This window comes from Leuciscus leuciscus, assembly GCF_965113295.1.
Source record: "Leuciscus leuciscus genome assembly, chromosome: 22".
In the NCBI taxonomy this organism is placed as follows: Eukaryota; Metazoa; Chordata; class Actinopteri; order Cypriniformes; family Leuciscidae; genus Leuciscus; species Leuciscus leuciscus.
Window position 1 is genome coordinate 5150375 of NC_138746.1, and position 26452 is coordinate 5176826.

Here is a 26452-nt window from a genome sequence, read left to right on the forward strand (position 1 = left end):
ATGAGTCTAAATAATTGTCTGTGGTATTTCGACAACACGCCACCGGTGCTGTTCATAGACCTTAACCTGTATTTAGGAAGATTCCTTTAGAGACAGACCACTATATCAGAGGAATTTTCAATACCACCTGTTTCAGGACACATTCGTCTTACTGTTAGACATAAATTAACGCACCATACCTTTAATATTTTATCAGCATCACTCATTTGCAAATGCAATATAACACGCCACTGACATTCCCCGCGATTTCTTTAAACACATCTGTTCCACAGTCAGTCTCTCCTGGGACGTCTAAAATCGAGATGGTTGCATTCGTGACAGTTTTCCAGTAAATCTGGTTTGTAGCCTGTCTATAAGCATTCCTCCTGTGTGTGTGTGTTCTGTTTTGACACGGCAATATCCCTCTTGACACTTTCCTAAATAAACTGTAATAGATATCATGAAAAAGCTAGCCTTCTCCTCATTCCACAGCCACAAACCATTTAGGAAGCTGTCAGCGGTCGCGCGCTTTAGCACGCCGGTTCTGCAGAGGACGCGCAAACCAAGTCTGAGCGCACATTAGCACAAAGTGCCGCGGGGTTTTGCTGTATGCTTCAATAACATGTTTCAGTGATGGAGAACAACTTCCATGGAATACTAATATCATTTTTGTGTCCACACTGGAAATTGCTGTATGGTTCACAGGCTTTTACAAGACAAGATCTGTCTGATGTGTCTTTCTGTTTGTGCTTGTGTGTAGTAATTTAAGGAAGTATTTCTATCAAAGGTTTTCTATCAAACTGATTTCAACTGAATAATGACTGTGTACTATAGACTGATAACTCTAAAGCGCTATATAAATAAAGGTGACTTGACTTGAAATATGCTGTATAGGCACTTAAACGATATTAATTATGACACGATTATGTATGGCACATAGAACACAGTTAGAAGAGATCAGAATGTTGGCAATATCATTACAGTTCAGTGTTTTAAGGAAAAACCACATCACAGAATTCATCAAATCCATTGCTTACATTTAGCACTTGTTGTATTTCTTCTGAAATTATGTCACTTCCTGGATGATGATGATGATGATGATGATGTCATTAAGGAACTGGCTTCAGTTAGTTAGGACTAGAATATTGTTGGCACCATTTCTGTCATATCACAATATTCTCATGAAAAATGGTTTGTCTGAAACATTTCAAAAGCTAATTTTCTTAATAAATTGACAGTTTTTCAAATTAGAATTTTGACATTGTTGCAGCAAATATATAAATCATCCACACACACACTTTATGATTGACTGCCTCAGCAGTGGGTACATACACAAGCCCACCGAGTTCTTATAGAGACCTTTGCTGATTCACTGGTTAAACTCTGTGCTTATCGATCACATTATACACACATACCCTGACTGGAGATAAATTATTCAGAGCTGTTAAATAGGCATTCTTAATTATTCACAAGCTGCTCTGATGTAATTAATATTGTAGAGTTGTGTGACAGTCCGACTCTTTCTTTCTTTCTTTCTTTCTTTCTTTCTTTCTTTCTTTCTTTCTTTCTTTCTTTCTTTCTTTCTTTCTTTCTTTCTTTCTTTCTTTCTTTCTTTCTTTCTTTCTTTCTTTCTTTCTTTCTTTCTTTCTTTCTTTCTTTCTTTCTTTCTTTCTTTCTTTCAACCTGCGGGTTGTATAACAAGGTTTGCATGCTGACATTGATGGAGTGTGTAGTTTGGGTCTTTGGTGGTCTTGAGGAAGGAAGAATGTGTGCAGATATACATTTATAATATTCATCAAAGAACCGGCTTCCACAAGCGGCACAACTGTTTTCAACATTGAGAATAATTACAAATGTTTCTTGAGCAGCAAATCATCATATTAGAATGATTTCAGAAGGATCATGTGACACTGAGTAATAATGACTGGAGTAATGATGCTGAAAATTCAGCTTTGCATCACAGAAATAAATTACATTTAAGATTGTATTAGAACAGAAAATGGTTATTTTAAATTGTAATAATATTTCACAATATTACACTTTTAACTATGTTTTTGATCAAATAAATGTAGGGTCTGTGAGCATATATACATGAATATATACTGAATATTTTTGCATTTTATTGTTTATACAAAAATATTGTTGACAGTATATTAAATCCAATCTTTATCCATTTTTAACTGGAGGTTTGACATATTGTATTTATTTTGTGTTTGTATATTGTGATGGCTCTTTTGATCTTTAAAGCCTAGCAACTGCATAGCAGTGATCTAAAAACACACCTTTGCAACCAAATAGCAACGTCCTGGCAACCACCAACAACACTCTGACTCTAACATCATGACCGCTTTAGAATGGCTGTTATTAATAATAACACAATAATAACAAAATGTTAATATCTAGATATTTTTACTCTCTCTTTTCTAACTGTTTGTTAACAAGAAGTGATGCATTATAGAGACTGACATCTTCGCTCGCAGTATCTGAACTTGGTGAGAAGTCTTTTTTCATGAAGTGTTCAACATTCAATTACTAAACCTCTCTGGACGAGCCGAGGGCTTCAGATCAAAAAGAAATGAAAAAGAGTGGACAAAAGAAAATGGAGAAGCCTTGGAAAAATAACAGAACACTTCAAACACAGGACCAGTTGTTCTCCTCAGAGTGTTACTAGATAAGACTGGAGATGACATGGTATAGAGCTGAGTGTGTAGACAGAACTTGTGGACATCCTTGGTGTTACAACAACGTGTTCGGTCTGTAGCGGGAAGACAGTGGCTCAGGGCCGCATGCTATTACTACAGCATTACTGGAGCTCAATCAGTATTGCATAGCACTAACAGCAACGTCATAGGTTTGATTCCCAGGGAATGAATCAACAAGTGAAATGTATGGGCCCTATTTTAACGATCTGAAACGCAAGTATCAAGTGCGAAACGCAAGTAACTTTGTGGGCGGGTCTCGGCGCTGTTGCTATTATACCGGCGGGATAAATGACTCTTGCGCCAGACGCAAATCTAAAATGGGTTGGTCTGAAGCAGCTTCATTATTCATAGGTGTGGTTTGGGCGTAACGTGAAATAAACCAATCAGAGCGTCATCTCACATTCCCATTAAGAGCTTATTCTATAGCGGATTCCTATTATACCGGCGGATTTGCCAGACACGCGCCAGGAGCGGTTCACAGCCGAGGAGACCGACGTTCTCGTCAGGGACGTAAAAGACAGACATTGTATGGGGATGGAGAAACCCACCCAAATTAACTTCGGTTAAACAGGCGTATGATCATTTGGGTAAATGTGTAAGCTAGATGTATGCTTTTATAATAATCTATCTATCTATCTATCTATCTATCTATCTATCTATCTATCTATCTATCTATCTATCTATCTATCTATCTATCTATCTATCTATCTATCTATCTATCTATCTATCGTAATAATGTATGATTTGCAAAAATGAAAACGGCTGCTTCTGTGTAGATGAGAGAATCAAAGTGCGCGTTGTGCACACGCTACATTGATTATGGTCAAGCATGCTCCCTTAAAATAGCATATGAATAACATGCGCAACGCGCCACTGACTTTAAACTAGATTTTTTCGGTTAGTGGCACAATTGTTTTCTAAACGTGCAAAATAGCATGAAGGAACGTTTGCGCCGGAACACGCCTCTTCTTTGCGCTGAACCGCCCCCGGGAGCGCAAGTGTATTTCTTAGTTAACCGACGTGCGTCTGTGGAGGGAAAAGTCCGCTGTGCACGGGTGCAAAATAGGAATGATACATGCGTCGCTGTACAAAGTCAATTGCGCTGGGTGCAAGATAGGGCCCTATACCTTAAATGCAGTGCAAGTTGCTTTGAATAAATGCATACAGGGACGTGGGAACTATATTGTGAGGGGGGGGGGGGTGTTAGTGTAGGCCTAGTAGCCTGTGTTATGTATCCTGATTGACTTTATGATTAGTTAAACCTGTTTTGCACATGCATCCCCACAGAGTTAACCATTTCAGACAGTAGGCTACCGGACAGCCTCTGTCTCGTTCACTTCAAGTCTGTGGGCGTTACGCACAGCTCAGTGTGGCCGCTCCAATTTACCTTCAATGAAATCTATGTCAAAACGCGTCAAAAGAGGCAATTCATTTACGCAGAGCAGGGTCATAAACGCGCAGAAAACGTGGCCATGTGTGTCTGGAGTTCAGCGAGCTCCACGGACCACTCCTTGAGTCTATCCACGGAGCGCTCTAAAGTCAACAGCGCTGAATGAATGATGATCTGCTTTTATGTCATTTTTCCTTTTTTATTCAGAATATTCACAAATGTGTTAGCTATGGCATGAAATATCTGATATTCCGATTGTCAAATATATGCAAGTGGAAGTGTATTGTTGTTTAAACACCTTTATAACGATCGCGTTAGTTGAGCTGTATGCGCGATGGGCGCCGCCGTGTTAATTTGTGCCGCAGACGCAGTTCAGAGAATCGGATCTGTTGGATTTACAACACGTGTAAATTTCACATTCATCCACTTCTCCCGAAATACATAAAAGTAAGTGGCTGGTGAACTGGGAGAAGAATATAGTAAACATTAAAGTTACTTACACAATGTGTATCTGATATGAATAAAACGTGTCGAATTATAATGGAAAGGATTATTATTACCTCCGAAAACAATACATTTAGAATTTGTAAAATACACACTGATGTCTATAGACATCAGTGTGTATTGTAGACATCAGTGTGTATTTTACAAATTCTAAATGTATTGTTTTTTTAGTAGCCTACTTAGGCTATGTGAATTTATATGTCTGAAACCTAAAATAAACAGTATGTGGTTGAAAACACTGAAAAGTTGTGATATATGACAGCTCTGAGCGCGCCTGTCTCTGGCTAAATTCAACATTTGAATTTAGCAGTTGATCATGTGATGCACTGACCGTTCTGATCACACCGGTGTGAAACGACCCCCCCGCCCCCCCTGTTCCAACGTCTATGAATGCATAAATGTAAAGAAATGTATATTTCTGTGTACAGTATTAGGGTTGCAAGGTATATTCAGCAGTTTGTTTATCAAGTTATTGATTTAGCATCAATAATAAGGTTTCAAAGCTAGTATTGTATCAAAATTGTGATATGGAGTTAAATCTATGGCATACCACTGTTTGAAATGTTTCATATACAGTACATGTTTCCTGTACTATTTGAAACAGTAACGGTATACACCATATACTTTGCAGTAAGCAGTATATCAAATTTAGCACATGCAATCAAAAGTAATTTCAAAGTCGTTTGTAAACCATTCCAATCAATACAACATTACGAAATGACACTCTGGAGAATGGATGTTATTAATTAACATGATTTGCCCTGGCCATGCGGTCTTGATTATGTCAGCAAAGAAGAAAAAAAAAAAGGTAAAAAGGTAGTTTGTGACGTCAGAAACACCAGCGATTACAAACAGCGTTTTTGGTTCACTGCAGTTTTACGGAGAAAATATTCAGCAATGGTGTTGACTTATGAATTTGCACATGGTTTGTATATTAAAAACACAACACAGACGTATAAACAACATTAAAAACTTGATTTTCACCACAGGGGGACTTTAAACCATGATTAAGGCTGCACACAGTTTGAGAAGCAGCGTTGTATGTGGTTAATTTAGCAATATTTATGTCTTGAAGATTTGTTATTGAGGTGAAATCTTGCTATAAGTTGGATATAATCTCATTACGTTCTCCTTCAAAAATGCCTTCTGGGAAACTCAGCACAGCTCAGAGTTTAAACTTCAAAAGTAGAGGGCAGTTTCATCTTGGTGTCTCGTACAGACACACTTGAGTGTGATGTGTCGTCGCAAACTCACGCTGTGTGGCACTGATGACGTGTGTGTTGTGTTTACTGTGCATGTGTGTCTGTTCACTGAAAGGAGCCGGAAGCTTCTGAGACGGGGTCAGAGAAAAGAAATGAGTGCATGTTTTTTTCCCCCCTTGTCCTCTTTTTAGCACTGCGATGGCCAGAAAATCTTCTTTCTTCTCCATCCAGGTGTTTTTTCTCTCTCTACTAGATCGATCTAGGGCATGATAGAGCCATCATTTATCAAAGCTGATCTTACTGGATCTTTCAAGGATAGACCGTGTTCTCACAGTTGAAGCTTTCCAGCGGCTGTATGACAATTCTCTGGCGTGCTCACCCTCAGTTGTAGGCATTCCAGGAATAATGAGCCGCTGTCACACCACATCTAATTACGGTGAGCATTCACGCTGCGTTAGGCAGTGAAAGCTGGGGTCAGGAGACCGTTGCTGCGGGCCATGCCGGCTCGATGCACCTTGCTTGCACCCGGACGCGTGAGGAAACATGCGGTTCATTCAGCAGTCTTTAATCAGCTGGTTTCTCAGAGCCTGTTCCAGAGTGTAGGAGACTTTAAGAGAATGATAGACTGTGACTAAGATTGATGATGCTGCAGAAAAGAGGGTGAATATGTTTAGAGCAAGATATTCTTATCGTCTCTGAATATGAAATTAAACAATCAAATGGGGATAGTGGATGAATGCCACCAAAATGTCCATTTTCACCCACATATTCTCATCACTGTAATGTATCAAAATCGTTTAATCGCAATTAATAGATATCTAACATAAACGTTTTTGTTTACATAATATGTGTGTGTATATATACCAACCTTCCGGTCTCTCTCTTGAATTCAACACAGAAGTGACTTAAAATGCAATTAATCGATTAATTATATTATGATGCATTTATATTAAGCCTTAAAGTTCTGCATAATTAGGGCGTGGTCACTTGAGTGACAGGTGGATTGGCGCTGATGTCTCTACTAGCCGTTTGTCTGCTTTCTTTTAGCCGTCACGTCACCTCAGCTAATCCCGACTCTTTGCCCATTTTCGGTTATCCGGGAGTGACAGGCGGTGATGCGCTGCCAAGATGGCGACGGCCGGCTCTGCCCGCTTTGGGCTTCAAAAATGCTTTTCAGAAAAGTTTGGGTGACTTTACGGACACTACGTCCATATTTTTTTTACAATCTTTGATACACACACACACACACACACACACACACACACACACACACACACACACACACACACACACACACACACACACACACACACACACACACACACACACACACACACACACATTTTCTTTTCATGGTTTCCTTTTAAACTCGAAAAGTCCATATGACTAATGTGTTAAAATGAAAGTCTTAATTAGAGTCTTAATTGCAATAGCTTTGTTTGTCCAACATTTAAGTCCTTATTTACTGAAATTTATATACTTTGCCATTTAAAATCAGGTGGATTGATAGTGCTATACATGAGAATGTCTTTACATAAATATGTGCAAGGAGACACCATAAGGAGAATTTTCCCATTACAGTAATAAGAAAGAATTTTTCAAGACATGTAAATTCCCATTCAAAGAAAACATTGAATTTTGGACGATGGAACCAGAAGTACTCATTCCTACAGCACTATATGACTGTTTTCAAACAGATTGTCCAAACACTGCCCCAGTCTGCTATTGGTTGGATGAACATATAGTCCCGCCCCAAACTCATGCCACTGGTTGAGTCTGTGTTGTATTGTTAGGCTGGTTGGTATAATCAAACAAACAGAGAAACTTTTCGGGGAAATTAACCTACAAATAGGTTACTTAAAGTAGTATTTTAATCTCATTGCTGTCTCTAAGGAAAAATTGAGTTTGTAAAGAGATTGAATTTGTAATATTTATTTACTATGAGCATATTAATGCTTCCAAAAGAGAGCAAGAGAAAGAGGGAAAATGAAAATTGTTTCTGAGAGATCAAAATGACTTATATCATGAGGTGTTTGGACTTCATGACTCACTTTTTGGAGTTTCTTTCTATGAGAAACTGTGAAATGACTATATAGATGTGTGTGTGTGCGCGTCTGCATGTGTGCCTGCGAGTATGCGATCAGCTCCAGTTGCATTGTGGGATGGTGTGGCATTAGGACTCGGAGCCGAAGTGAAGGTCACACATTTTACATTAACAGTCATCACCAAACGCTACTGATGCAAGAGAGTGTGTGTCTTTGTGTGGGTGAGTGAAAACGTCCAACTGAGTGGTGTGTGTGGGAGTGAAAGATGAGAGAAGGTAAAGTGAGAGAGAGAGAGAGAGAGAGAGAGGGTCATTGTACAACATTTCCTTGCTTTACCCAGCTGCCTTTTAAAAGCACACAGCTTTATGAGACAGTCTAGCTTGGCTCATATTTGTCGAGTTATTTAAGACGTACTCTGTGCAGGTACTTGAACCCAGGACGTATCAACTATTATTAGGGGTGGGCGATATACCGGTTTGACACGATTAACCGGTAGAAATGTGTCAACCGGTAGAGATTTTGGACCATCGTCTCTATCGTAATTATGCTGACGTGATTTTGCTGTGCTACACGGTCACGAAAGCTGATCATTTGCATGCGTTTTTAAGTATTGCGATTTAATAAATGTGATTTTAAACCGCTAAAGCACAGTAAGCAGCGAAAGACAACTCATTTCAGTATATGCGCGTGCTCTCTGACACCGTTACATCTCGGGTGTGCATTATTTTTCTAAGAATTCAGTGGCCCGGAGTCAATACGCTCTATGCACAAATGCTGCTGACGTATTTCCGGTTGAATCTCAGCTTGCATCTTTACTTCCGCATAGCGCGTTCTATAGGGAAGTGTACAACCGGCAAAACTTTCATAAAAAAAAACAAAAAACGGAGACAACGATTTTAGAAACCGATTCGCTAGTCGGATTTCACATGATATGAGAGAATACTGACCCTCAAAGTTGTCGATGTTGCTCGAAATATATAATTTAAAGCCCTTCTCTTTCTTACTCTTAGGTGTGACAGCTAACTGCCTCACAATATTGTTAACATCATTCATGTTAACCGCTGGAAGTTCTTGTAAACAGCGAGTGTAATTTACCATTATCTCCACCTAATGCAAAAACGGCTTCCGACGCAGCACCGGATGTAACTGTGCATAGAGCCTATTCCCTAAAGAAAAATACCCCTCCTCGTTTCCTCCAAAGCCACTAGATGACAAGCCTGCCACCTTTAGCCAAAAAAGTGTAACAGCTAATGCTAACGTCGGTGTGTGGTGAAGTGCTGAGTCCCAGTGAAGTGAGTCCCAGCTTAGGACCCCAGTAGTATGAATTAATATTCAAGTTGAGACAACATACTGTACTTTTGTGTTGCTTACTGTGTAGTACATTGTATCAGGCCACTCAGCAGATTTGATGCAGATGAAAAGTTGGGTACAAATTTAGTACTTTTAAAAAGCAGAATAGTTCTTGACGTTATTTCACTTGTCTTTGATATTCTGCCCATGTGTTTGGAATCTTTTTAAATCAGAATGGGTGGGGCTCCTGTGCAAACATGACCAAATGAAATTTATAATGGTAAAAATTAATTTCCTGCACTAACTAAACATTTTCGGAAGATTTCACTATATGTCCACCATCCTGAAAAACACTAGGCTATAGGCTACAAATAGATAAAAAAATCAGAAACATTCACTAAAGGGCTTGCTAACCAAGTTCAGAACATTACCGTCTGCAAGGTTTTATAAAGTTTCTCAGAATTGAGATATAAAGCAACAGCAGATGGGGGAAAAAAGTCAGAACTGTGTGATAACACGTCGCAATCACCTTCTTCCTTTTTTTATTTCGTGTCGGGAACAGTATTCCTTAGTGTAGACCTAGCCTACTACACAAACAGCATCTGCACAAAACAATGCTGCCATATAACTTAACTTGCCTGAGGTAGAGTATGGGAAATACTTTCGTTGAATTACAGTAATTTAAATAAAATAATTGTTTACAGTTACAGTACATACATGTATGGGCGGGCTGAGACAAAACGCGGAAGCGATCGTGCATATAGCCTATTATTCCGCCTACAACGGTTACCACACTTTAAAACGTTCTTCAGATGATGCATTTCAAGGCGTTTGACAGGTTTTTGTCCTTAAAACGCTATTGTGTGTGGGACTAATTTCTTGCGCATCTCATCTCAAGGCTCCGTTGCTAATTCCAAAACGTCATTTAGAGCGCAACTGAGACTTGAGCTCTGATAACAGACTAATGCAGTTATTAATGTTATTAAGTTATTAACTTTTCCATAATCACTAATGAATGCATAACACATCAAACGTTTTTTTTGTGGCAAAAAAAACCTTGAAAATAATTTAACATTACTAGCTCATTGTTTCCTATATTTATTTGCTCGGTCAGTGTCTTTATGGGTTTTAGTTCTGTAGGCTGTAAAGACCTTTAAAATAACTCAAATCATTTGGCGAAGTGATATGGAACTGTAATGCGGTCGAGACCTGCCTGGAACTACTTTAGCCTTGGGCTTCCCTAAAGAAATTACAGCACACCTTAGAACGTTCATCAACCAATCAGAATCAAGCATTCAACAGCCACGTTGTATAATTCAATTTAACATCTTACTGAAATTGTTGTTCCACCCAAATAATTTGTGTTAAAAGATTTTTCACGAGTACATTTTTAGACCGCCCTGCATGTACAACAGGATTGCATGCTTGCAATGCGCTGTCCATGCATTGGCATCTGTGTTTGCACACTTGTGGAAAAGAGTATGTTTCTGGTGTAACCTGTGACTGTCCCTTGTCATCTGCACTAGAGGAAGCTGCTTGCTGTGGGTCTCTGACTCATGAATACAGATGGCTGGCATTAAAAACTGCAGAAAGGTCTTGTAAATATTGCTGTAACGCATCTTAATTGTACAATAGAGTCAACAGCGCTGATTCCTCATCAATCTTTTAATAAAGGAAGAGTGACAGTGCTACTGCATTATACAAAGACACACACACACACACACACACACACACACACACACACACACACACACACACACACACACACACACACACACACACACACACACACACACACACACACACACACACACACACACACACACACACACGCACACATGGAATGGAAAAAAACTACAGACAGTATTTGAGACGCCCATCTGCTGTTCTATGAACAAGATGACTCAAGACTCCCCTGTTAGTTAGTGCAGTAATCAATCCCTGTTTTTGCATGACTTCAGAATACAGAATACTACAGAATACTAGTACATTCTGGTTGAGTGAACATAACTTTAATGATTGAAGCTGAAATGGCCAAACTGGTTAGCGAGTAATATTTGCTAACCAATAGGTTACTGTTTTTTTGTGATCTTTGACATTTATCTGTTTCAATTTGACCTTGTGCCTTGATGCTTTACCTCAGCCCTGCTCGTTCCCCTAGCGCTGTGATCTGTCTGTCTGACAGATGGGCTGATGACCCAGCAGTCTTTCTTCTCATCTACTTCTCCGTCCCTTGTTTCTTCACCTCATTGTGCCCATTAGACTCCAGTGGAGAGAGAGATTGGCCTGAGCATATGCTACACACACACACACACACACACACACACACACACACACACACACACACACACACACACACACACACACACACACACACACACACACGTAGACAGAATGGCCCTAATTTTAACCTGCACCAGATGCTCACCTCCTCAACTCCTTTGTAATGCAGCTTAGACAGATGTGTGTGTGTGAGAGTGTGTGTGTGTACACAAGCGATATGGACAAGATGTTGTGATATATATATATAATCATGATTAAGTCACAGAAAGGCCACAACTGAATCCAAAATTGTGTACTGTAAGTGTATGAACTACATTGCTACATTTGATTGAAGAAAGGGTCTTATATTAGTCTTATTGTTCAGTCTTTTCTTTTGGTTTGCATCAATCAGGTTTAGAATCAAATAATATGTCATTATTACACACTCCACGACCCACTCAAAGCGGTCTTACACACACACACACACACACACACACACACACACACACACACACACACACACACACACACACACACACACACACACACACACACACACACACACACACACACACACACACACACACACACACACACACACACAGTTAGGTTATTTCACAGGTTTTATCATATTGCCGTTGCTCTCTTACATGTGTTTAAACCTTATTCTAACCTTTGCCTGAGAGAATCTCTGACACTTCAAATAGTTCCTGTCAGACATGAAGGTAGTGACCTGAACTGAACATTTCTGGTGATGTCGAAAACCTTACTGAACTGTAGGTTAGACATGAAGTGTGTAATCACACACAGTTTCTGGAGCGCTGTCAGTGTGCTGTGGTATGATGGGACGCACAAAGAGAATGCCAGTCATGTGCCCCGATGCAGCCCATCTTTGTTTCTTCCTCTTTTCCTCTCTCTCTCTCTCTCTCTCCATCCTTCGCTCCATGTCTTGCCCCTGTCAGTCTGTACAGGAGATCTGAGGTGCCAGTTTTACTATTCTGTTCATTACTTCTCTCCCTCGCTGCATGTGTTTCTGTATCTCCTGTTCTGTCTCTTTGTCTCTGCTTCTCTCTCTCATGTCATCTCTGTCTTTAGAGACATCCAGACCACAGACTAGCTTCCACACTTTTTGATTGACAAGCTTGTGTTTTTCAGTAAGAGACACACTCTGAGGTTCTGCCGTCTGGGTGACACATTATGGCTGAATTTTGTCAGAGGTGCTTCATGGTTGTCATCTGTTAAAGTCGACATGCAGCCACATTCACAAACCATTTGACTTCCTCACTGTGATGAAATTCAGAATGAAACAAGACATTCAACTAGAAAAAAATAGTGTGACTAAAAGATGTGACTTAATTGAATCCCAAAAGCTTTAAGTATGTAATTTAAATTCAGTGTTGAAATACGTTATCCTACACTCTTAGAAGAAAAGATTCTATAGAACCGTAACACGTTCTGTCAGGCGCTTCATATATAGAACATTTTAGGGATAATTTTATTGATTTAGTTTAATTAATTAATTTAGTCTGAATACATTTATTTTATTTTAATTAAATTCTATGAATTAAACTTCATTTTAAAGAACTCTTTATGCCAAAAATGTTCTATATAAGGAGAAATGTCTTAAATGTTTGCATAAGTAATAAAGTATGTGTATGAGCTAAACATACTATCATTAAAGGCATAAAGGGTTCTTTAAAGGAACACGCCGACTTTTTGGGACTTTAGCTTATTCAACGTATCCCCCAGAGTTAGATAAGTCCATACATACCCTTCTCATCTCCGTGCGTGCCGTAACTCTGTGTGAAGCACCCACCGCTAGCCTAGCTTAGCACAAAGACTGGAGGTAAATGGCTCCAGCTAGCATACTGCTCCCAATAAGTGACAAAATAGCGCCAACATTTTCCTATTTACATGTTGTGATTTGTATAGTCACAGCGTGTGCAAATAACAAGGTCACATGAGACATAGCCATCTTCTAACCGTATACACACTGGGAACTATATTCTCAGAAGGCGAAGCACTGCCACTTCTGCGGAGTGATTTACTCCAACTCTCTGCTCCTCACCACGGGGCTTCTCAGGTGCTGCGAGCAAATCACTGCGCCCAAGTAGCAGTTCTTCGCCTTCAGAGAATATAGTTCCCAGTATGTATACGGTTAGAAGATGGCTGTGTCTCATGTGACCTTGTTATTTGTACACACTTGGTGCGTCAAGACAGAGTTACGGCACGCACGGAGATGAGAAGGGTATGTATGGACTTATCTAACTCTGGGGGATACGGTGAATAAGCTAAAGTCCCAAAAAGTCGGCGTGTTCCTTTAAAATGAAGTCAAGAACCCTAGGCTTCTATATAGAACCTCAATTAACCTTTTTTTTCCTAATAGTGTAACCTGGTTTAACATGCAGAAACAACTTTAATTAAGCTTTTCATATTTTAATTTCCCAGGAAATGAGGCACAACCAATGGTGTGAGTTTGGAACGGGCTATCGACAAGTCACTGTGTTTACAATAACGTTTGGTGACGCAAATAACATACTTCAGCTTAAATATCATTGGCCTTTGAGTTTTTTTTATTTTTATATGCACACAAAAGGCAATTTATTGTAAAGTTAGCTGATTGATGGAAACATTGCCTTTAAAATGCGTTTCTCTCTATTTTCTCTTTGTGTCTGTTTTCGTCCATCCTCTTTTGGCCGCACTCAACATGTTGTTTGATCAGGCTTGTTCTGATCCACTCACCCTCAGACTGACTCAACACAGGCTGTTTGAAATCTGCCAATATGGGCCGCCCTGATTACATGTGTTTGTGCTTCTGGCTGTGGGAGATTTGGAGGTGTTTGTGTGAAATGGTGTTTGTAGTCATTGTTGCGATAATGTTTGTGTACCTGCAGGTGTTGGTGTTTGTGAGTATGCCAGTTAAAAGCAATTTACTTTTGGCAATGTGACCAGGTGTGTTGCAAATGTGAGATATCGCAAAAAAAACACCTAGGTTACATTTCACCCTAAAAATCAAAATGAATATAAATTGTGTGTATATATATATACATATATATACTTTTTTTTAAAATTAAATTAAATTAATTTATTGTTAAAAATGAAAAAAATAAATAAAATTAACAATAAATTATCCATAATACATTAAAATAATTGTGTATATATACAATTATTTAAATGTATTATGGATAATTTATAGTAAAAATTTTTTTTTAAATCAGCATGTATATACATGTATAAATGCAATTTAAATATATATATATATATATATATATACACACACAATTTAATAATAATAATAATAATGATATTAATAATAATATATTTAATTAAAAAAATAAAAATGTATAATGTTAAATTTAATGTTAAATAATTAAAATAAAATAAAATAAAATAAAAGCAGTATAAGAGAAAAGCAATACATCAGTTATACTTTTATGTCTTAAAGGAGCTGTATGTAAGAAATGTATTTCAATGAATCATAAAATGGCCCTGATATGTCACTAGACATTAAGAAATCATGTTCATTTCATATACTTATATCACTGACAACAGTAGTCCGGCCAAGATATTGTCATTTAAAAAGTGAAGTTGCAGCCCTCAACTGATGTTGATGTTGATGTTGTCATCTTGTGTTTTGGCCTGATGCTCCATCCGGGATTTCGGCATCCGGGTTGCCAGCTCAGCTCTAGTTACCACAGCTACAGCTACAAACGTTCGTGCTGGATCCTGCAGCCTATCTGGCAACCTCGAGTCAGGGGGGAGGGGGAGGGGATACACCGCTCTACAGTAATTTGAAAGTGATTGCAGTACCAGTTTTGGCCACAATCTTACATATGGCTCCTTTAATGAAATTTGAAAAAAAAATATAGAAATATATTATATACACCCTAATGGTCCCAAAATGTACTTAATCTTATTTATGCAAATATTTTTGCAATATAAAATATTTAAAACATAATTTATTTCTTTTGATGTTGAGGTGAAATATGACACAGGCTTTCTCAACCGGTTCTATGAAATTCACTGCATTTTTGAAGTGATTGGGTAGATGTGATTTACATGATATAAATATATGTATTTGTTTTATTTTATTATTACAACATATGCTATCGTTTTATCAGCCTTTCTCTGTTATCTGGGTGCTGATGGAAGGCTGAAAGAAGGATGGGGAATTCCATTAATTCCAGGGTTACGTTCGCTCTTCCTCTCCACAGTGGTCCTTTAATCAGTTTCTGTCACTGCCACTAAAAGTGTCACTGTAGCGATCCTGCAAATTTACTTTAGCTCGCATCCTCCCCGTCGCCTTTCTCTCGCCCCTCAGAGGCCCTCACTCGCTCCGACAGGGGCCAAAAGAATCCTTTCAGCGCTGCATGTGCCTGTTCCCTCTCATACGCCGCTAATGGATAAAACAGCCCTCTCAGAACAGAGACAAATGGCTTTAATACACACAAACGAGGCTTGACATCTCATTAAAGTCCGCATGACTCAAAATCGACCCTATTTGCTTTCTTAATACACATTCCTGGTCTTATTGTGAGCGATTAATCAGTGCACGTTATTGTGAATAAAAAAATGTTTGTCTTCATAATCTTTTATCAAAACTTGCTGCACCACCGAAGGGGCTTTTCCTCTTCAGCTGATGATACAAATCCCTCTTATTTCTCAACCCCTCCAGCCACCAGCTCCATATGTGTTCATGTGGTAGACATAAATCAAATTAGAATTCAATTTTAAACAATTTTAGTCAAATTAATTATAATTAATTGCATATCAATTTTATTTCCATATAATAAATTCTAATAATATAATAATTTTTTTTTACTCACTTGCCTTATACGTTACACCATTCCTTTTTCACACAGTGTTAATAATCGAGAACTTTCCTGGTTCTTTATGTTGACGTTTCTGTGTGTTTCAAGTGTAGCTCAGACAGCTGAGAAACAGCCAGTCCGGTTATTAGACCTGAAATATGCCTGAGGTGAGAACGTTTTTCTGAAGCCTTTTAAGAAAAATCACAGTTATCAGCACATGTTCTGCCGGTCAATGAATTCCGTCTGGTCTTGTGTTGACAAAGTAGGGTTTGGGAATTAAAGCTTTGCCGCAAACATGGTGGGAAATTAATCGTTCGATGAAAAGTGTTGACACAAGACGCTGTCCCCTTCTAACTCTATTGGACCACAAGCCTCAGTTCAGCGTCTTTGACCATTGCGTCTCCCGTCTGATTTTAAGGACACACTACTGGCACGATCACTTGGTGCCTGTGAAATGTGTTATTTGATTGTACACTGTATAAAATTATTTTTCTAAGTTGTAAATAAAACAAAGGTAATTGGATTACATTTTACAAGACAATACTATTTCAGTCTTTCGACTTCAAAATGTCATGTTTAATTTAATGTTGCTTTTTGCAGCAAGAATCATTAAGCTGAATGGGATAGTTTAGAACAGGGCTGTCACACTCATTTTAGGTTGAGGGCCGGATGGGAAAAAATTTAACCTTGTGCTTAAATTACCTTTTTTAAACTGTAGTACGCTGATGGTTAAATTAATATGAACCATACAAACTACAAATTCATTTGCAAGAAAACTAAAAAAAACACACTGCTCTGTGAAAACTGCATTTTTACAGTGAAAGGGCTTTATTACATTTTTAAAATAATGTTTTATTTAATATTTTTTTATTAGGGAAGCCCCGATTATGATTATTCATGGCTGAATTTTTTACAAGCATTTTGGCCGATTCTGAAAACGGTTGCCGTTAAAAAAAACAAAAAATGTTTAAGCAAATTTATTTGTTGTTTATTTGCTCTATAACAGGCCAAAAATGATCATGATGCAAACACGATGCTACACACATGTAGCATGAGCAGTTATTTTATTTTTTAATTACATTGTATAACTTCAAGATTTAAAGCTAAAACAGAATGGTCCGACTTTTGTTTTGTGAAATTGTGCTATAATAATGCTGGAAGACAAACCTGCACAAAACAAAAAATAGCATGGACTGAATGAAAATGCGAATTCACTCCCTGACAGTAGGTGGCGCTTATGAAACAGCAGCGGTTTCTTTGGATACCGCTGAACACGAAGCAGCTCTATGCTTATAAAAAAAACCTTTATATGGTGGTAAGAGGACAAGAAAATGCTATCGAAACTATTCTGAAAACAGTTCCCTATTAGATACATTTATATAAACCCCTACCCCCAGTTTGTGCTCTGCTTTGCTCTGTGTTCTATCCATCTATACATCTATCTAGCGTTCTAGCGTTCTTTCGTTTTATCTAAGAACGATACATAGATAGTGTCCTTGCCTGTGTTAACGTCCTGTTTACAGGCTTTGTAATATTCCCACACAAATGACATTTTGGGAAATGACTGCAAAGCCGTTTGTGTGCAAGTCCAGAACAGAGATCGACCAAAATAAAACTTAAAAGCGTTCCAATTAATGGCTGGTTGACCGGTGCATCTCTATTTTCTATTGTTGTTCAGGTCATCCCCCAGGACGAGTTGGACACCGTCGTGGGCCGTTTGTTTGACACCCCTGGTTTAGAAGAATGTTTCGACTGTTTTTGTCCAACGAGTGACATTTTTTGACAACATTTTGTACAATTTTGTACAATTGAGTGAAAGTCAATTGGACTAAATTAAATGTTTTGTTATGATTCTAATTATCTTTCAAACTAAATATCTTTTATACAGGTTTAGAACAGCATGAAGGTGACTAAATGAACTTTAATTATGAAGATTGCAATCAAAATACACTGTCTTCTCTGATCTGAGGGATCACGTCAGTGTGAACGGGCCATGCACACATACAATACAGGCGCTTATAAGCCCTGGCATGCTCACCCGCGGGCAGCACTCAACCCTGCTCTCGCTGCCAGAGATGTTTGTCTGATGAGATGCCGTCTGCCCTAGTGCTCGTTTTTGCCAATAGTCGTGTTTGTCAGAGGGATGATCTGTATTGAGCCACAGTGAAAGCTATCAGCTCCTCACACAACAAGGAAACACTCAATAAAACACCTTGACACACCTAACACTGTCAGATTAGCCTCTGCTGGCCAGTCTCTCTCTCTCTCTCTCTCTCTCTCTCAAGGATCTTATTTATTCTTACAAAACATGCCGTTAAGCGCCTTGAGGATGAATAATTCTCTCGGGACAGTGGGAGATGCAGGACAGATGAATAAGTGTGTGACTCCGGGGTGTGAGTGAAACAGTAGATCTGGTGAAGCTCCTCAGCAGGAGTGTTTCAGCTATGATTTATGTGTAGAGCGCATGCATGAAGAATAGCGAGACAGAGGAGGAGATGCTCTAGAAAACTTTCAGCACCAGTTGAAGCTGGTCAGAAGGGGTGCAGAAATATTCCCAGAGGACTGTGGGTGCAGGTGGAGCAAACAGCAGCTCATCATCAATTACACCTGCAGTTTTTTACATCTGCCCTAATTTGCTTGGTGTAATCTCCGCTGCGTTTTTCATCCTGTTGTTTGGGGCACGGGTTTTCATACACTTGATATTCATTTTTATAGTTATATAGCTAAACTATTGCTAAAATGTTAGCAAATATAGCTAAAAAATGTTTATATTAAAGGGTTCCTGTATGTAAAATAAGTATCTGATATCCCCAGAGTGTGTATGTGAAGCTTAGCTCAAAATACCCCACAGATATTTTTTATAGCATGTTAAAATTGGCACTTTCTGAGGGTGAGCAAAAATGCGCCTTTTTGTGTGTGTGTCCCTTTAAATGCAAATGAGCTGCTGCTCCCGGCACAGTGGGCGGAGCTTCAAGAACTTGTGTGTTTGTTAGCAGCTCCGATTACCTCACGCAGACAAGCACTAAAATGTTTAAATTGAAGTCGGACAAAGATGGAGAGACTCAAGAAGTGACAACATGTAGAATGCAACAGGACATTTCTGAATGGTAAGCTGATAAATTGATGTAGCAGAGTTAACTATCTTGTAGTCAATTATTAGCATATTCTGTCATGCTAATCTATAAATCGTGTTCCTGGGGCGGGGTTTATGTAAATTTTAGGGTCAGTGATGTCACTAACCCGGGAGGAATGTCGAGTAGTCCCTACCAGCCGTTTGTTGTAGTCCTTAAAAAGCAATTTCTTTAAAAGCAAATATCTCCCTTTGCTTTGAACTTTAAGAATTGAAACTTTGCAGATGTTGTTTATGCTCCAACAGCAACATTACACACTAACTGAAGTTAGAAAAGTGAAATCATAATCAACCACCCCTTTAATGCTCAAACTCACAATTTGCAAGACAAGAAATGGTTGGTATACTAGTAAAATGACACAGGGAAAGTAAAAAAAAAAAAAAAAAAAAACATTAAAATAAGTATTTCAAGTGGATCAACATTTTTAGAACGGCTTCTTACGAGATGTCTGTACATACTTCCCTTTAAGACCACGTCCAGTTTTATTATCTAAAACCCTGTGATTTCATTTTCATGTCTGCTATAGTTTTTGCTCTTGCTTATGTCACCCTCTCTCTGTATTGTTACTCTCTGTGTGTGTGGAGGTTTGGATGGCTGTGTTCATTTATTTGTGTGTGTGTGTGTGTGTGTGTGTGTGTCTCATATTGATTTGTTTTTATATTCCATCTCTCTATGCCGCTCTCCATTTGTTTTGTTTCTTTCCGCCCCCCTCCGGCGTGTTCCCCTCTGCTGGCTTGAGACTAGTTTGATAACTCACAGAGAGAACCTTGTTTGCTTCAGATTTAGATGGATGGTTGTATGGGCGAACGGATGGATGGATGGACAGAGCTGAGAGGAGAAAAAGGCAAAAAGAGGGAGATGTTTGAAAAGTTGCTTGTTGTTGGGTGACAGCATGGCCACACAATTCACCAGTGTGCGCTGTGGGTTACCATCACATTTACCTATTAGAGGAGGAACGCTTCACCACATTTTGCTTTATGCAGCTCATCTCTGAAAATGTATATTTCATAGATTCTTTCTTAGGTAGGTTCTATCTTTCTACTGTTCTATCTATCTAAGAATGATACACAAATAGATAGCATCTATCTATCTATCTATCTATCTATCTATCTATCTATCTATCTATCTATCTATCTATCTATCTATCTATCTATCTATCTATCTATCTATCTCTGTCTGTCTGTCTGTCTGTCTGTCTGTCTGTCTGTCTGTCTATCTATCTATCTATCGCTCTATCTATCGTTCTATCTCTCGGTCTATCTAGCATTCTATCTATCTATCTATCTATCTATCTATCTATCTATCTATCTATCTATCTATCTATCTATCTATCTATCTATCTCTGTCTGTCTGTCTGTCTATCTATCTATCTATCTATCTATCTATCTATCTATCTATCTATCTATCTATCTATCTATCTATCTATCTATCTATCTATCTATCTATCTATCTATCTATCTATCTATGTCTGTCTGTCTATCTATCGTTCTATCTATCGTTCTATCTCTCGGTCTATCTAGCATTCTATCTATCTATCTATCTATCTATCTATCTATCTATCTATCTATCTATCTATCTATCTATCTATCTATCTATCTATCTATCTATCTATCTATCTATCTATCTATCTATCTATCTATCCCTGTCTGTCTGTCTATCTATCGTTCTATCTATCGTTCTATCTCTCGGTCTATCTAGCATTCTATCTATCTATCCCTGTCTGTCTGTCTGTCTATCTATCTATCTATCTATCTATCTATCTATCTATCTATCTATCTATCTATCTATCTATCTATCTATCTATCTATCTATCTATCTATCTATCTATCTATCTATCTATCTATCTATCTATCTATCGCTCTATCTATCTATCTATCTATCGTTCTATCTCTCGGTCTATCTATCTATCTATCTATGTCTGTCTGTCTGTCTGTCTGTCTGTCTGTCTATCTATCGCTCTATCTCTCGGGTCTATCTAGCATTCTATCTATCTATCTATCTATCTATCTATCTATCTATCTATTGTTCTATCGTTCTATCTATCGTTCTAACTATCGTTCTATCTATCGTTCTAACTATCGTTCTATCTATCGTTCTATATCTCGGTCTATGTAGCCATCTATCATTTTATCATTCTGTCTATCGTTCTATCCATCTATCTGTAATGCCTATAAACATATAAACTTTTCAAACTTTTAACCTAGAAACAAGGCTAGATAGATGTGATATTGATAAAAACATAAAAAAGCTGTAGATAGTGTTGTTGATCAGAATCTAAGAAAGAACTCGTCTAGACTAGACTGAGGTTGCTACGGTTCTCTGTGATATTTATTTCCTCAATAGCTGACCCAGAGCGATTCCTGTTGCCGAGCGACTGCCGCCGAATACTGATGTGAAGATGTGGATTGTCTTCATCCCATGATGCACTGGGTCAGTGTGACATTGATAGATGTTGACCCGGCTGCAGAGTTAAAGAGCTCATCCCTGACGCTGGGCGTTCTTTCCCGCTGAGGAGGAGAGTGTCCAACAATCTGGGTCTTAGACAGACACACACGCACACACACACACACACACACACCTGCTGAGAGGGCAAGTGGTTTGTGAGGTTCAGTCATCCTCACATTATGTGGTGTACCTGCAGCTGTTAACTCACAGACCTCACGCACACAAACACTCCTCACACTTAACGGATCAATAATAATCACATCATGGAGAAATTCATTGGCTCTGTCTTTGAGAAGACATCTCTATTGACCATGCTGTTATTTTCTCTTACACACAACCATACAGGCACATTGATATTCACATCACTATTATCTTGCCGCTCAAAAAAGCCTATCTGTATTGTGAGGGTTGTTTTGAAATAGTGTGAAGGTTACGTGCTATTTTGGTTTAAGATGATCAATTAATTTGACTAATGAATTTCCATTACATTAACAGCATAATTATCACAAAATTTTAAGGCAGCATCTCGTTACCCAAAGTTTGTATTTTAAAACAGTATTATTTGTATTCTATTACAGTATTAGTATTAGCTTTTATTTGATTGAATTTTTTATTGAAATATTCAGTTAGTTGCCTGTAGACGACATTTACATTTTTATGTGTGTTCACACTTGTAGTTCGGTTCACTTGGTTCGTTTGGTCGGACCAAAAAACAAACAAATATTTAGTCCTGGTCTGATTAGCGTTCATATTGGCATTTTTAACACCGAACCAAAGATACCGAACCTGATTGGTCGGCTTTTATGACGTTTATTTCGAGGCGGAACTTACCGAACATCCAAAACAACACTGGTTCATCGTCCAATTCCAGACCGATTCACTAATGAATCATTCAGACCAATTTGGAACTGGTTTGAATAATTCTTTGAAAAGATTCGACTTAAAAGAACTATTTCCTTAGTCAAATAACCTTAGTCAGGTTAGACACCATTTTAAATTTAACGTGGATGAAAACAAGGCTGTGAGGGATAGACTTACACTCTTTACGATGGCACGCACTGTATAAAGGTCATAGATTGCATAATTTTGCAAAAAATGTTTTATGGAGTTTTTGCCTACTGATCGGTAAGACATTTCGTCAGCTGAACAATTGGTAGCTTTAACAGTACAATCCATTGAACGAACTGTAATTCTGTCCCTCACAGGCTAATTTTCATTCCTGTCAAAAATAAAATATGGCGCTACCCTGACTAAGGTCTATTTTTCATCACTATAAGTTGTGAGCAAGCTTTACTCTACACAAGAGTAATATTTAGCCAATGAAATATATTGTAGCAGAGCATAACTATAAAAATGTGCTCATTATAGAAATTTCAATGACTTTTCTAGGCCTGAAAAAACACAATTTTTAAATTCCTTGATATTCCCATGTTGTGTATAACGGTGGAAACGCACAATGAGAGTTATCTTTGAGAAATGTAATGCATAGAATTGCTAAGTTAAGAGTGTTTTTTGTATGACAGCCGTTGTCTTCTGCTGGTTGTTAGCGGTGTTAGCATGAGCGCGGGCCTCATTGTCCCGCTAATGAGTGTCATTAATTTTGGCATGGCGACTGGCCTGTGATGCCCTGACCACACCATTACACTCACAAATAAAAGCTCTGACAATTTCCACACATTTCTAAACACGTCCTGTATTGCCTCGCAGCTCTTCCTGTCCCAGACTCCCTTTTAAATGCTAATAAGGGACTCAGACTCATAATTTACAGTGTGTAGGCTGTCGTGGTACATGCGTTCCTCTCCACAATCAAAGCACTCGCTGGGCAGTGTCCGCTGGGCTCGGCTGCCCGCAGTGCTGGCTTGTGTTCCCGAGGGCCCAGAGTTTGAAATCTTTTCAGCGAATGAAGTGAAACCTACCGCATCCAGCTTGCAAACTCTCTTAGGAAAGATTCAAATGGTTCTTGAGTGCACATCTGACTCATGGAACATAAGGATATCATGGGAAAATTTTCGTATTGTTTTGTCCAATTCAGTGCGCTTAGGCCACTTATGCTTTTCTATGAATAAACATATAAAGAAGGTCATATCTCATAACAAGTCATTTTTTCCTCCTTGATGTACACTTATAACATGTATTGATGTCAGAACCATTACAGTTCAGGATAGGTTACGAGATGTTCTTGCAGTGGTCTGGGTCTGACCTAAAGGAAGCATTTCAGTGTTTTTATTGATTTATTCCTGAAAATTTGTCACATCCGCCAGCTGGAGTGCCCATGATCGCCACCAGAGGGCACTCCTCCCATCTCCTTTGCTTTCCTATCATGAACTGCATTTCCCATAACCCATTGCTTTGACTTGTGTTTGACTACTTCCACCTGTGTGTCATTATCTGTTTAATGTCTGCCAATTTAAGCCCTGTATTTTCACTCATTCTTTACAAAGTCTTGTAAGTGTTACACTGCATTTCTGAGCGATCTCCCTCTAGTTACCTGTGTTTTGGTTTTGACTTTCAGCCTGGTTTCCTGGATTTCCTTGTTTTCCTGCCCTGTTGTTTTTTTTTCTTTTCTTTTCCTGTGGATTATCTGCCCTGTTTTTGACCTATTGCGTGTTTTTTCAAAAATATGATTCTGGATTGCCCCAATAAAGCTGCATTTGGATCGTCGACCTGTGTTTCAGAGCAGTTTTGTTGCAAATGTCAGTTACAGAGCAATTATTATTAGCCCAATATAATTTATATGGTGTGAAAAAAGTATTCACACAATGTTAATAATAGTTATTATTATTATTAACAATAATATATATTTTAAGGCCAATATTATTTATATTGTTTGAAAAAAGTATATAATAATAATAATAGTAATAATAAAACTGTTTTATATTTGCTCTATCTATTAGAGGTGTAACAATACATCATGTCACAATATATTGCAATGCATCAATATGTATCGTGGATAGTGACAATATGTACTCTGTATAATTCACCCAAAATTAAAATTTCTCTGTAAAAAAAAAAAAAAAAAGTTTACAGAGTTTAAGTGTCAATACTACATTAAACTACTATATATAATGTTGAATATAATTTATAATAATGCAATGGGGGGAATATTTGTGGGTCCTGATAATGGCAAATGTTACCAGTAAAAAGTGGCCTATATTATTTTAAATATATCTAGTCAGTGATTCAAGCATATTCGTCTACAATAATTCTGTATTTTCATCTTCAGAATCATCAATATTTTTATTCTGGTGTCACCATTGTCCTGTGCATTGGGTTACCAGCACCAAGTCCAAGCCTATTCATTTACACACACAATGTAATGTCAAATTTAGCATTTTAATCAACAGTGTATTTTTTGTAAACCTTTTACCATGTCTTGGAGTATCGCAGTAATATCGTATCGTGAGTTCAGTATCGTGATAAGTATCGAATCGTGACATGATATTGTTACACCCCTTCTATCTATTTGTACATTAATCATTTAAATGTATTTAAACAATTTAATGACTATAAGTGAATATTTTTGCTTGCAAATTGCGCATGTGCTGTATTTCTTTAAAATAAATGCTATTGGGCTTTATTTAGTTTAGCAATTTTCAATTGTGGCTTAAGTGTCCAAATATATTTTTTGGGGTCACTGTATGTGAGAGAGGATAAATGTATCTTGCTACTCACTTAAATAATAATTTAAGTTAGTAGCATCACTAGTTTTAGTTAGTTGGTCTCCAACACAGCATATCAACGTCACCAGAAGTTGTAGAATGAAGTGAAAATGTTCTAGGATAATCTGACTTTCTCTCCGTCCTTCAGCTCCTGCGAACGCTCAGATTGTGCATTCTGGGCAGGCGTGTGTGGTGAAGGAGGACAACATCAGTGAACGGATCTACACCATCCGAGAGGGGGACACGTTAGTTCTGCAGTGCCTGGTCAAAGGACACCCACGGCCTCAGGTGAACACAAACACACATTCACACCACACACTGCACTCACAGGTACACATATGGGTCCAAATTGACCTTTTTGCCGCAACTTCCCATGGCAAGGGAATTTACTGGACAAATATATTGTTATCAGCCAAGACACTTTTGTCATTTTGTCCAGTGGGCTTATTTAGTTCTTTAGATTTTTTTGTCAGGGCTTTTATTTAGTAATATATTGGCAGTGAATTGCCGATTCTGTTTTGAAGTCCACAAGAGTGCATCCATCCATGATAAAAGTGCTCCACACGGCTCTGGGCGGTTAATAAAGGCCTTCTGAAGCGAAGCGATGAGTTTGTGTAAGAAAATATTCATATTTAACATGTTACAAAGTCAAATTCTAGCTTCCAGCCAAACTTACGCACCTGATGACGTCGGAACATACGACTTCATGACTTCACACCTTATGACTTCAAAACATAAACGGCCATTCACTGCCATTATAAAGCTTGGAAGAGCCAGGACATTTTTTAATGTAACTCTGATTGTATTCGTCTGAAAGAAGAAAGTCACATACACCTAGGATGACTTGAGGGTGAGTAAATCATGGGCTAATTTTCATTTTTGGGTGAACTATCCCTTTAAAGACACAGCATGATTTTGTTCGTCATATTTTTGGTAGATTAACGTGAGGAACATTCATCATATTTGTCGACACACAGAGTGTGATTTAAATTGTATTTTTTATAATATACTGTAATACTTTTATTAAGTTAT

General features: G+C 38.2%; 1 protein-coding gene and 1 long non-coding RNA gene across 3 annotated transcripts in view; one reads left to right on the forward strand and one right to left on the reverse strand.

The window, feature by feature from the left end:
* LOC309486259 overlaps positions 1-26452 on the reverse strand; it is a 323243-nt gene that overhangs the window by 203007 nt on the left and 93784 nt on the right. The gene's annotated exons all lie outside the window — the stretch shown is intronic.
* Positions 1-26452, forward strand: part of mdga1 (MAM domain containing glycosylphosphatidylinositol anchor 1) — a 204117-nt gene that overhangs the window by 27514 nt on the left and 150151 nt on the right. For both annotated transcript variants that reach the window (XM_082153308.1, XM_082153307.1), the window contains exon 3: positions 25569-25708. In XM_082153308.1, coding sequence (XP_082009434.1) covers positions 25569-25708 — 140 coding nt within the window. The remainder of the gene's footprint in view (positions 1-25568; positions 25709-26452) is intronic.